The sequence below is a fragment of the Scyliorhinus canicula genome, chromosome 9 (genome assembly GCF_902713615.1).
Source record: "Scyliorhinus canicula chromosome 9, sScyCan1.1, whole genome shotgun sequence".
In the NCBI taxonomy this organism is placed as follows: Eukaryota; Metazoa; Chordata; class Chondrichthyes; order Carcharhiniformes; family Scyliorhinidae; genus Scyliorhinus; species Scyliorhinus canicula.
In genome coordinates this window covers 189,270,179-189,282,720 of record NC_052154.1, presented here as the reverse complement: position 1 = coordinate 189,282,720, position 12,542 = coordinate 189,270,179, and the positions used below count along the sequence as shown (strand labels likewise).

At 49.6% G+C, this 12,542-nt stretch overlaps 1 protein-coding gene across 1 annotated transcript in view; it reads left to right on the top strand.

Moving 5' to 3' along the window:
• Positions 1–12,542, top strand: part of LOC119971965 (transmembrane 7 superfamily member 3-like) — an 86,807-nt gene that overhangs the window by 48,436 nt on the left and 25,829 nt on the right. The window contains exons 2-3 of the mRNA XM_038808338.1: positions 9,587–9,741; positions 10,590–10,725. Of these exons, the coding sequence (XP_038664266.1) occupies positions 9,587–9,741; positions 10,590–10,725 (291 nt within the window). The remainder of the gene's footprint in view (positions 1–9,586; positions 9,742–10,589; positions 10,726–12,542) is intronic.

Sequence of the window (12,542 nt, the reverse complement as noted above, 5' to 3'; positions counted from 1 at the left end):
TGACACTGCACTCTGTATACTGGGCTGAGTGTGACACTGCACTCTGTATACTGGGCTCAGTGTGACACTGCACTCTGTATACTGGGCTGAGTGTGTCACTGCACTCTGTATATGGGCTGAGTGTGACACTGCACTCTGTATACTGGGCTGAGTGGACACTGCACTCTGTATACTGGGCTGAGTGTGACACTGCACTGTGTATACTGGGCTCAGTGTGACACTGCACTGTGTGTATACTGGGCTGAGTGTGACACTGCACTCTGTATACTGGGCTGAGTGTGACACTGCACTCTGTATACGGCTGAGTGTGACACTGCACTCTGTATACTGGGCTGAGTGTGACACTGCACTGTGTATACTGGGCTGAGTGTGACACTGCACTCTGTATACTGGGCTGAGTGTGACACTGCACTCTGTGTATACTGGGCTGAGTGTGACACTGCACTCTGTATACTGGGCTGAGTGTGTGACACTGCACTGTGTATCTGGGCTCAGTGTGACATGCACTGTGTGATACTGGGCTGAGTGTGACACTGCACTCTGTATACTGGGATGAGTGTGACACTGCACTCTGTATACTGGGCTGAGTGTGACACTGCACTCTGTATACTGGGCTGAGTGTGACACTGCACTCTGTATACTGGGCTGAGTGTGACACTGCACTCTGTATACTGGGCTGAGTGTGACACTGCACTCTGTATACTGGGCTGAGTGTGACACTGCACTCTGTATACTGGGCTCAGTGTGACACTGCACTCTGTATACTGGGCTGAGTGTGACACTGCACTCTGTATACTGGGCTGAGTGTGACACTGCACTCTGTATACTGGGCTGAGTGTGACACTGCACTCTGTGTATACTGGGCTGGGTGTGACACTGCACTCTGTATACTGGGCTCAGTGTGACACTGCACTCTGTATACTGGGCTGAGTGTGTCACTGCACTCTGTATACTGGGCTGAGTGTGACACTGCACTCTGTATACTGGGCTCAGTGTGACACTGCACTCTGTATACTGGGCTGAGTGTGACACTGCACTCTGTATACTGGGCTGAGTGTGACACTGCACTCTGTATACTGGGCTGAGTGTGACACTGCACTGTGTATACTGGGCTGAGTGTGTCACTGCACTCTGTATACTGGGCTGAGTGTGACACTGCACTCTGTATACTGGGCTGAGTGTGACACTGCACTCTGTATACTGGGCTGAGTGTGACACTGCACTCTGTATACTGGGCTGAGCGTGACACTGCACTCTGTATACTGGGCTGAGTGTGACACTGCACTCTGTATACTGGGCTGAGTGTGACACTGCACTCTGTATACTGGGCTGAGTGTGACACTGCACTCTGTATACTGGGCTCAGTGTGTCACTGCACTCTGTATACTGGGCTCAGTGTGACACTGCACTCTGTATACTGGGCTGAGTGTGACACTGCACTCTGTATACTGGGCTCAGTGTGACACTGCACTCTGTATACTGGGCTGAGTGTGTCACTGCACTCTGTATACTGGGCTGAGTGTGACACTGCACTCTGTATACTGGGCTGAGTGTGACACTGCACTCTGTATACTGGGCTGAGTGTGACACTGCACTCTGTATACTGGGCTGAGTGTGACACTGCACTCTGTATACTGGGCTGAGTGTGACACTGCACTCTGTATACTGGGCTGAGTGTGACACTGCACTCTGTATACTGGGCTGAGTGTGACACTGCACTCTGTATACTGGGCTGAGTGTGACACTGCACTCTGTGTATACTGGGCTGAGTGTGACACTGCACTCTGTATACTGGGCTGAGTGTGACACTGCACTCTGTATACTGGGCTCAGTGTGACACTGCACTCTGTATACTGGGCTGAGTGTGACACTGCACTCTGTATACTGGGCTGAGTGTGACACTGCGCTCTGTATACTGGGCTGAGTGTGACACTGCACTGTGTATACTGGGCTGAGTGTGACACTGCACTGTGTATACTGGGCTGAGTGTGACACTGCGCTCTGTATACTGGGCTGAGTGTGACACTGCACTCTGTATACTGGGCTGAGTGTGACACTGCACTGTGTATACTGGGCTGAGTGTGACACTGCACTCTGTATACTGGGCTGAGTGTGACACTGCACTCTGTATACTGGGCTCAGTGTGACACTGCACTCTGTATACTGGGCTGAGTGTGACACTGCACTCTGTATACTGGGCTCAGTGTGACACTGCACTCTGTATACTGGGCTCAGTGTGACACTGCACTCTGTATACTGGGCTGAGTGTGACACTGCACTGTGTATACTGGGCTCAGTGTGACACTGCACTCTGTATACTGGGCTGAGTGTGACACTGCACTCTGTATACTGGGCTCAGTGTGACACTGCACTGTGTATACTGGGCTCAGTGTGACACTGCACTCTGTATACTGGGCTGAGTGTGACACTGCACTCTGTATACTGGGCTGTGTGTGACACTGCACTCTGTATACTGGGCTCAGTGTGTCACTGCACTCTGTATACTGGGCTCAGTGTGACACTGCACTCTGTGTATACTGTGCTGAGTGTGACACTGCACTCTGTATACTGGGCTCAGTGTGACACTGCACTCTGTATACTGGGCTGAGTGTGACACTGCACTCTGTATACTGGGCTGAGTGTGTCACTGCACTCTGTATACTGGGCTGAGTGTGTCACTGCACTCTGTATACTGGGCTGAGTGTGACACTGCACTCTGTATACTGGGCTGAGTGTGACACTGCACTCTGTATACTGGGCTGGGTGTGACACTGCACTCTGTATACTGGGCTCAGTGTGTCACTGCACTGTGTATACTGGGCTGAGTGTGTCACTGCACTCTGTATACTGGGCTGAGTGAGACACTGCACTGTGTATACTGGGCTGAGTGTGACACTGCACTCTGTGTACTGGGCTGAGTGTGACACTGCACTCTGTATACTGGGCTGAGTGTGACACTGCACTCTGTATACTGGGCTGAGTGTGTCACTGCACTCTGTGTACTGGGCTGGGTGTGACACTGCACTCTGTATACTGGGCTGAGTGTGTCACTGCACTCTGTATACTGGGCTGAGTGTGACACTGCACTCTGTATACTGGGCTGTGTGTGACACTGCACTCTGTATACTGGGCTCAGTGTGACACTGCACTCTGTATACTGGGCTGAGTGTGTCACTGCACTCTGTATACTGGGCTGAGTGTGCACTGCACTCTGTATACTGGGCTGAGTGTGTCACTGCACTCTGTATACTGGGCTGAGTGTGACACTGCACTCTGTATACAGGGCTGAGCGTGACACTGCACTCTGTATACTGGGCTCAGTGTGACACTGCACTCTGTATACTGGGCTGAGTTTGACACTGCACTCTGTATACTGGGCTGAGTGTGGCACTGCACTGTGTATACTGGGCTGAGTGTGACACTGCACTCTGTATACTGGGCTGAGTGAGACACTGCACTCTGTATACTGGGCTGAGTGTGACACTGCACTCTGTATACTGGGCTGGGTGTGACACTGCACTCTGTATACTGGGCTGAGTGTGACACTGCACTCTGTATACTGGGCTGAGTGTGACACTGCACTCTGTATACTGGGCTGAGTGTGACACTGCACTCTGTATACTGGGCTGAGTGTGACACTGCACTCTGTATACTGGGCTGAGTGTGACACTGCACTCTGTATACTGGGCTGAGTGTGACACTGCACTCTGTATACTGGGCTCAGTGTGACACTGCACTCTGTATACTGGGCTGAGTGTGACACTGCACTCTGTATACTGGGCTCAGTGTGACACTGCACTCTGTATACTGGGCTGAGTGTGACACTGCACTCTGTATACTGGGCTGAGTGTGACACTGCACTCTGTATACTGGGCTGAGTGTGACACTGCACTCTGTATACTGGGCTGAGTGTGACACTGCACTCTGTATACTGGGCTCAGTGTGACACTGCACTGTGTATACTGGGCTGAGTGTGACACTGCACTGTGTATACTGGGCTCAGTGTGACACTGCACTCTGTATACTGGGCTGAGTGTGACACTGCACTCTGTATACTGGGCTCAGTGTGACACTGCACTCTGTATACTGGGCTGAGTGTGACACTGCACTCTGTATACTGGGCTGAGTGTGTCACTGCACTGTGTATACTGGGCTGAGTGTGACACTGCACTCTGTATACTGGGCTGAGTGTGACACTGCACTCTGTGTACTGGGCTGAGTGTGACACTGCACTCTGTATACTGGGCTGAGTGTGACACTGCACTCTGTATACTGGGCTGAGTGTGACACTGCACTCTGTATACTGGGCTCAGTGTGACACTGCACTCTGTGTATACTGGGCTGAGTGTGTCACTGCATTCTGTGTATACTGGGCTGAGTGTGTCACTGCACTGTGTATACTGGGCTGAGTGTGTCACTGCATTCTGTATACTGGGCTGAGTGTGACACTGCACTCTGTATACTGGGCTGAGTGTGACACTGCACTCTGTATACTGGGCTGAGTGTGACACTGCGCTCTGTATACTGGGCTGAGTGTGTCACTGCACTGTGTATACTGGGCTGAGTGTGTCACTGCACTCTGTATACTGGGCTGAGTGTGACACTGCACTCTGTATACTGGGCTGAGTGTGACACTGCACTGTGTATACTGGGCTGAGTGTGACACTGCACTGTGTATACTGGGCTCAGTGTGACACTGCACTCTGTGTACTGGGCTCAGTGTGACACTGCACTCTGTATACTGGGCTCAGTGTGACACTGCACTCTGTATACTGGGCTGAGTGTGACACTGCACTCTGTATACTGGGCTCAGTGTGACACTGCACTGTGTATACTGGGCTGAGTGTGACACTGCACTCTGTATACTGGGCTGAGTGTGACACTGCACTCTGTATACTGGGCTGGGTGTGACACTGCACTCTGTATACTGGGCTGAGTGTGACACTGCACTCTGTATACTGGGCTGAGTGTGTCACTGCACTGTGTATACTGGGCTGAGTGTGACACTGCACTCTGTATACTGGGCTCAGTGTGACACTGCACTGTGTGTATACTGGGCTGAGTGTGACACTGCACTCTGTATACTGGGCTGAGTGTGACACTGCACTCTGTATACTGGGCTGAGTGTGACACTGCACTCTGTGTATACTGGGCTGAGTGTGACACTGCACTCTGTATACTGGGCTGAGTGTGACACTGCACTCTGTGTATACTGGGCTGAGTGTGACACTGCACTCTGTATACTGGGCTCAGTGTGACACTGCACTGTGTGTATACTGGCTGAGTGTGACACTGCACTCTGTATACTGGGCTCAGTGTGACACTGCACTCTGTATACTGGGCTCAGTGTGACACTGCACTCTGTATACTGGGCTGAGTGTGACACTGCACTCTGTATACTGGGCTCAGTGTGACACTGCACTCTGTATACTGGGCTGAGTGTGTCACTGCACTGTGTATACTGGGCTGAGTGTGACACTGCACTCTGTATACTGGGCTGAGTGTGACACTGCACTCTGTGTACTGGCTGAGTGTGACACTGCACTCTGTATACTGGGCTGAGTGTGACACTGCACTCTGTATACTGGGCTCAGTGTGACACTGCACTCTGTATACTGGGCTGAGTGTGACACTGCACTCTGTATACTGGGCTGAGTGTGACACTGCACTCTGTATACTGGGCTGAGTGTGACACTGCACTCTGTATACTGGGCTGAGTGTGTCACTGCACTCTGTATACTGGGCTGAGTGTGTCACTGCACTCTGTATACTGGGCTGAGTGTGACACTGCACTGTGTATACTGGGCTGAGTGTGACACTGCACTCTGTATACTGGGCTGAGTGTGTCACTGCACTCTGTATACTGGGCTGAGTGTGACACTGCACTGTGTATACTGGGCTGAGTGTGACACTGCACTCTGTATACTGGGCTCAGTGTGACACTGCACTCTGTATACTGGGCTCAGTGTGACACTGCACTGTGTATACTGGGCTCAGTGTGACACTGCACTCTGTGTATACTGGGCTGAGTGAGACACTGCACTCTGTATACTGGGCTGAGTGTGACACTGCACTCTGTATACTGGGCTCAGCGTGACACTGCACTGTGTATACTGGGCTGAGTGAGACACTGCACTCTGTATACTGGGCTGAGTGAGACACTGCACTCTGTATACTGGGCTGAGTGTGACACTGCACTCTGTATACTGGGCTGAGTGTGACACTGCACTCTGTATACTGGGCTCAGTGTGACACTGCACTGTGTATACTGGGCTGAGTGTGTCACTGCACTCTGTATACTGGGCTCAGTGTGTCACTGCACTCTGTATACTGGGCTGAGTGTGACACTGCACTCTGTATACTGGGCTGAGTGTGTCACTGCACTCTGTATACTGGGCTCAGTGTGTCACTGCACTCTGTATACTGGGCTGAGTGTGACACTGCACTCTGTATACTGGGCTGAGTGTGACACTGCACTCTGTATACTGGGCTCAGTGTGACACTGCACTGTGTATACTGGGCTGAGTGTGACACTGCACTGTGTATACTGGGCTGAGTGTGACACTGCACTCTGTATACTGGGCTGAGTGTGACACTGCACTCTGTATACTGGGCTGAGTGTCACACTGCACTCTGTATACTGGGCTCAGTGTGACACTGCACTCTGTATACTGGGCTGAGTGTGACACTGCACTCTGTATACTGGGCTGAGTGAGACACTGCACTCTGTGTATACTGGGCTGAGTGTGACACTGCACTCTGTGTATACTGGGCTGAGTGTGACACTGCACTCTGTATACTGGGCTGAGTGTGACACTGCACTCTGTATACTGGGCTGAGTGTGACACTGCACTGTGTATACTGGGCTCAGTGTGACACTGCACTGTGTATACTGGGCTGAGTGTGACACTGCACTGTGTATACTGGGCTCAGTGTGACACTGCACTCTGTATACTGGGCTGAGTGTGACACTGCACTCTGTATACTGGGCTCAGTGTGACACTGCACTCTGTATACTGGGCTGAGTGTGACACTGCACTCTGTATACTGGGCTCAGTGTGACACTGCACTCTGTATACTGGGCTGAGTGTGACACTGCACTCTGTATACTGGGCTGAGTGTGACACTGCACTCTGTATACTGGGCTGAGTGTGACACTGCACTCTGTATACTGGGCTGAGTGTGACACTGCACTCTGTATACTGGGCTGAGTGTGACACTGCACTCTGTGTATACTGGGCTGAGTGTGACACTGCACTCTGTATACTGGGCTGGGTGTGACACTGCACTCTGTATACTGGGCTGAGTGTGACACTGCACTCTGTATACTGGGCTCAGTGTGACACTGCACTCTGTATACTGGGCTCAGTGTGACACTGCACTCTGTATACTGGGCTGAGTGTGACACTGCACTGTGTATACTGGGCTCAGCGTGACACTGCACTCTGTATACTGGGCTCAGTGTGACACTGCACTCTGTATACTGGGCTGAGTGTGACACTGCACTGTGTATACTGGGCTGAGTGTGTCACTGCACTCTGTATACTGGGCTGAGTGTGACACTGCACTGTGTATACTGGGCTCAGCGTGACACTGCACTCTGTATACTGGGCTGAGTGTGACACTGCACTCTGTATACTGGGCTCAGTGTGACACTGCACTCTGTATACTGGGCTGAGTGTGTCACTGCACTCTGTGTATACTGGGCTGAGTGTGACACTGCACTCTGTATACTGGGCTGAGTGTGTCACTGCACTCTGTGTATACTGGGCTGAGTGTGACACTGCACTGTGTATACTGGGCTGAGTGTGACACTGCACTCTGTATACTGGGCTGAGTGTGACACTGCACTCTGTATACTGGGCTCAGTGTGACACTGCACTCTGTATACTGGGCTGAGTGTGACACTGCACTCTGTATACTGGGCTGAGTGTGACACTGCACTCTGTATACTGGGCTCAGTGTGACACTGCACTCTGTATACTGGGCTGAGTGTGACACTGCACTCTGTATACTGGGCTGAGTGTGTCACTGCACTCTGTATACTGGGCTGAGTGTGACACTGCACTCTGTATACTGGGCTGAGTGTGACACTGCACTCTGTATACTGGGCTGAGTGAGACACTGCACTCTGTATACTGGGCTGAGTGTGACACTGCACTCTGTATACTGGGCTGAGTGTGACACTGCACTCTGTATACTGGGCTGAGTGTGACACTGCACTCTGTATACTGGGCTCAGTGTGACACTGCACTCTGTATACTGGGCTGAGTGTGACACTGCACTCTGTATACTGGGCTGAGTGTGACACTGCACTCTGTATACTGGGCTCAGTGTGACACTGCACTCTGTATACTGGGCTGAGTGTGACACTGCACTCTGTATACTGGGCTGAGTGTGTCACTGCACTGTGTATACTGGGCTGAGTGTGACACTGCACTCTGTATACTGGGCTCAGTGTGACACTGCACTGTGTATACTGGGCTCAGTGTGACACTGCACTCTGTATACTGGGCTGAGTGTGACACTGCACTGTGTATACTGGGCTGAGTGTGACACTGCACTGTGTATACTGGGCTGAGTGTGACACTGCACTCTGTATACTGGGCTGGGTGTGACACTGCACTCTGTATACTGGGCTGAGTGTGACACTGCACTCTGTATACTGGGGTCAGTGTGACACTGCACTGTGTATACTGGGCTGAGTGTGACACTGCACTGTGTATACTGGGCTCAGTGTGACACTGCACTCTGTATACTGGGCTGAGTGTGACACTGCACTCTGTATACTGGGCTGAGTGTGACACTGCACTCTGTGTATACTGGGCTGAGTGTGACACTGCACTCTGTATACTGGGCTCAGTGTGACACTGCACTCTGTATACTGGGCTCAGTGTGACACTGCACTCTGTATACTGGGCTCAGTGTGACACTGCACTGTGTATACTGGGCTCAGTGTGACACTGCACTCTGTATACTGGGCTGGGTGTGACACTGCACTCTGTATACTGGGCTGGGTGTGACACTACACTCTGTATACTGGGCTGAGTGTGACACTGCACTCTGTGTATACTGGGCTGAGTGTGACACTGCACTGTGTATACTGGGCTCAGTGTGACACTGCACTCTGTATACTGGGCTGAGTGTGACACTGCACTCTGTATATTGGGTGAGTGTGACACTGCACTCTGTATACTGTGCTGAGTGTGACACTGCACTCTGTATATTGGGTGAGTGTGACACTGCACTCTGTATACTGTGCTGAGTGTGACACTGCACTCTGTATATTGGGTGAGTGTGACACTGCACTCTGTATACTGGGCTGAGTGTGACACTGCACTCTGTATACTGGGCTGAGTGTGACACTGCACTCTATGCATACTGGGCTGTGTGTGACACTGCACTCTGTATACTGGGCTGTGTGTGACACTGCACTCTGTATACTGGGCTGTGTGTGACACTGCACTCTGTATACTGGGCTGTGTGTGACACTGCACTCTGTATACTGGGCTGTGTGTGACACTGCACTCTGTGGATACTGACGTGTTGACCTGATGTGATTTTGATTTGAATTCTCTCTGTGTAGGTTACATTCAAATTCCTCTCTTGGAGCCAGTTTCTATTCTATTGGAGCCTAATGAATGTAAACAAATCGTGGTTGCAAACATAAGTAGCCAGACTGCCTTTGTGATTGCCCAAGTATACACTCATATGCAGGATGTGACGGTATCCCTCTCTCCGGTAAGCAACCATTTCTCCCAAAGGATTACCTTCATCTGTATTTTTTCACAGGTGTTCAAACCAATTGCAGGTCGGTATGACGTGAATTATCTGCTGTCTTATAAACTTTTGACTTCACTTTTTAGAGACACAGATAAACAAAATGTTTTATTTCTGATTCTGATTCTTTAATGAATATTTGGAAAGTATGTGGGAGATAATCTATTGAGGGCAAGCTCAATTTCCGTCTTGAATTTGTGAATTAGGTGGGTTTCCTCCGGGTGCTCCGGTTCCCTCCCACAATCCAAAGACGTGCAGGTTAGGTGGATTGGCCGTGATAAATTGTCCCTTAGTGTCCAAAAGGTTAGATGGAGTTAGGCATAGAGTGGATGTGTGGGGTAAAGTAGGGTGCTTTCTCCAAGGGCCGGTGCAGACTCGATGGGCTGAATGGCCTACTTCTGCATTGTAAATTTGATGATTCTATGAAGACTGAGGCACTCTGCTCGCTTTATGAAAAAGCTAAAGTAAAAGTGGAAATTTTGAGCCAGTTAGAATCTAAGCCAACTTGTTCAGGTTGGATTCAGGTCTACACCATGCAAGAGTTCTCTGAACATGTGGAAATTATTCAAATTACTAATCAAAGCATTCTGAAGGTTTTTGTTTGATTGTTATCCAGATTTGAAGGCTGGCGACAGTTTGAATTGCATATTGTATTGACGATTCAAGTTTTAGAATATTTGAATTTAATAATTGTAGTTAATGGGGTTGTGAATCCTCTGTCACTAAATTGACATTTTAGACAGGCATGCAATGTCTGTCTACCAGTTATGCATTCTCAGGGAGTTGACTTGTTTCCTTTTGTGTCTCAGTCCTTTCCTGCAGATGCATCATATACAAGCCCGAGTGCTGGTGTAGTGCTGACGTTGACGCCAGCAACATTCTACATTCGAGCTGAAGAAGAAATGGTGTCGGCAGTTCTGTTTGCTCTCTCCTACACCGCTCTAGGTATGTGAGCTGGTGCAGCTGTCTTGCCTTCGTTATGGAAACCTGTAGTTCGAGACTGTCCCAAGCCTTCGTGAGTGCGTTATGTACAGCCATGGAGTTACGGGCTCCATGTGGAACGTTGCCAAGAGCAGCCCTTTCGCAATATTCAGAATCGGACAAAATAGACAGGGAGGAATTTGTCTCCTGACCTTTTTTGTTTTGCGTTTGGAGAAATGGGTCGCCAGCGTTCAAAGGTTAGATAGTTGAGGGTTTGGCCACTTGTCAACCTGTTCAAGACTGTCCACTTGGCTACCTTGCCACTGACCCCTCCCCCTCCCAAGTTGGCCGGTCGGAACCGGCTGATTTTCTTCCCTCCTGACTGACAGGCAGGTTGCAGCAGATCCGTTGTCCATGCCCGGCGGTGTTTCAATGGTGTCTGAGGCAATGTTTCTGCGAACCTCCATTCAGCAGCCTGAATCACCACAAAAGCCTTGTGCACGGCCATGCACCCAGAACAAAACCCTTCAAAGGAACCATTGTCTCTCAACTGCTCCTTAGAGCCTATTCCAGAGCAACACCTCCCAGCATTTTACAATATTCGAAGCACAATATAAATGCAAGTTGAAAAGAAGCAGAAGTGTCACCTATTGAGTAGCGCATTTAATCTGGGTGACTTAAGGAGGGGGCAAAAAGTAATATAAGGAGCAAACCTCACAATTGTCTATTACTCACAGCAGCACACCATCCTAATTACTGGCAGATGGATACCTCTTAAATCCATCTCCTTGCCAGATCAGTCTGTTTGTGAAGCCAATGCCATTTTGCTTTATTAAGAAGATTGGGTGCTAATTGAAACAGCGTTGGCGTTCTTGTGATGTAAGCTCCCAATCTCCATTTATTAATGTTTCTAGTCAGCATGTTTTCCACCTTCCATCAGCTCCGGAGTTTGCAGTGTGAAATTCCATGTAATTCCATGTTTAACCTCTAACCCTGGTTGTTAAGGTAAAATTGCAGCCAGTGTCTGGAATTGGCTGTAAATTTATTTTACAGTTCATGCGTGTCAGTTTTATCACTGGTGTGCCTTGTGCAGCTGCTTGAGCAATGATTGTGGAGGAGCACTTGGAAGATATTGGCTGGGTTCAGCAGTAGGTGTAACGGTGAGCCTCCCTGTGCTGTTATTTATTTGATGGTTGGACAGCAACTTCCAGTAACTGCATATTCGCAGTTAAATTCAGAATTCAGCAGGTTGTTGTCCGAATATTCTGCCCCTCCAAAAACTGCAAGAGTGGTTTCGAAAATGTTCAGACTTATCCATTCCAGCTTAAGTATGCTTTAAAAGGTGTGTCAACTCTTAATTAGTGCCAACAACCTCCCAGGCACGGAAATCCTTTTGAGTGGAGTCTCGTTCCTTCAAATTTTAATTATTTGTGAAGATTAAGATTACCTTTTTATTAATCTCTTTGATACAATCTTTCCCTCACTTTATTTTACTTTCTGTATTCCATTTGGCATTGAATTCACTATTAACATTTTTATTGCTCTTTTCTCTTTCCCGTCCCCATCTGTGGTAACTAATGGATGGTGCCTTGCAGCGTTTATAGGTTTAACCGTGCTACAACAGTTTATTGTCGGATGATGAGGCATAGTGTCTTGCTTATAATTAGCTTTCAGATCTCATACTGGGCAAATCAGGAATCTCTGAACATTCCGCCGTTTTGTGTCCCTTCCAGGTCTTGCTCCATCCTACCCCTCCTGCACAGCATCCACTTTTGTGCCTTTTAAGTTTTCTGAAAGTTCTTCACACTTCCTGCTCCGTTGTTAGCAACTGAACCTTTAGA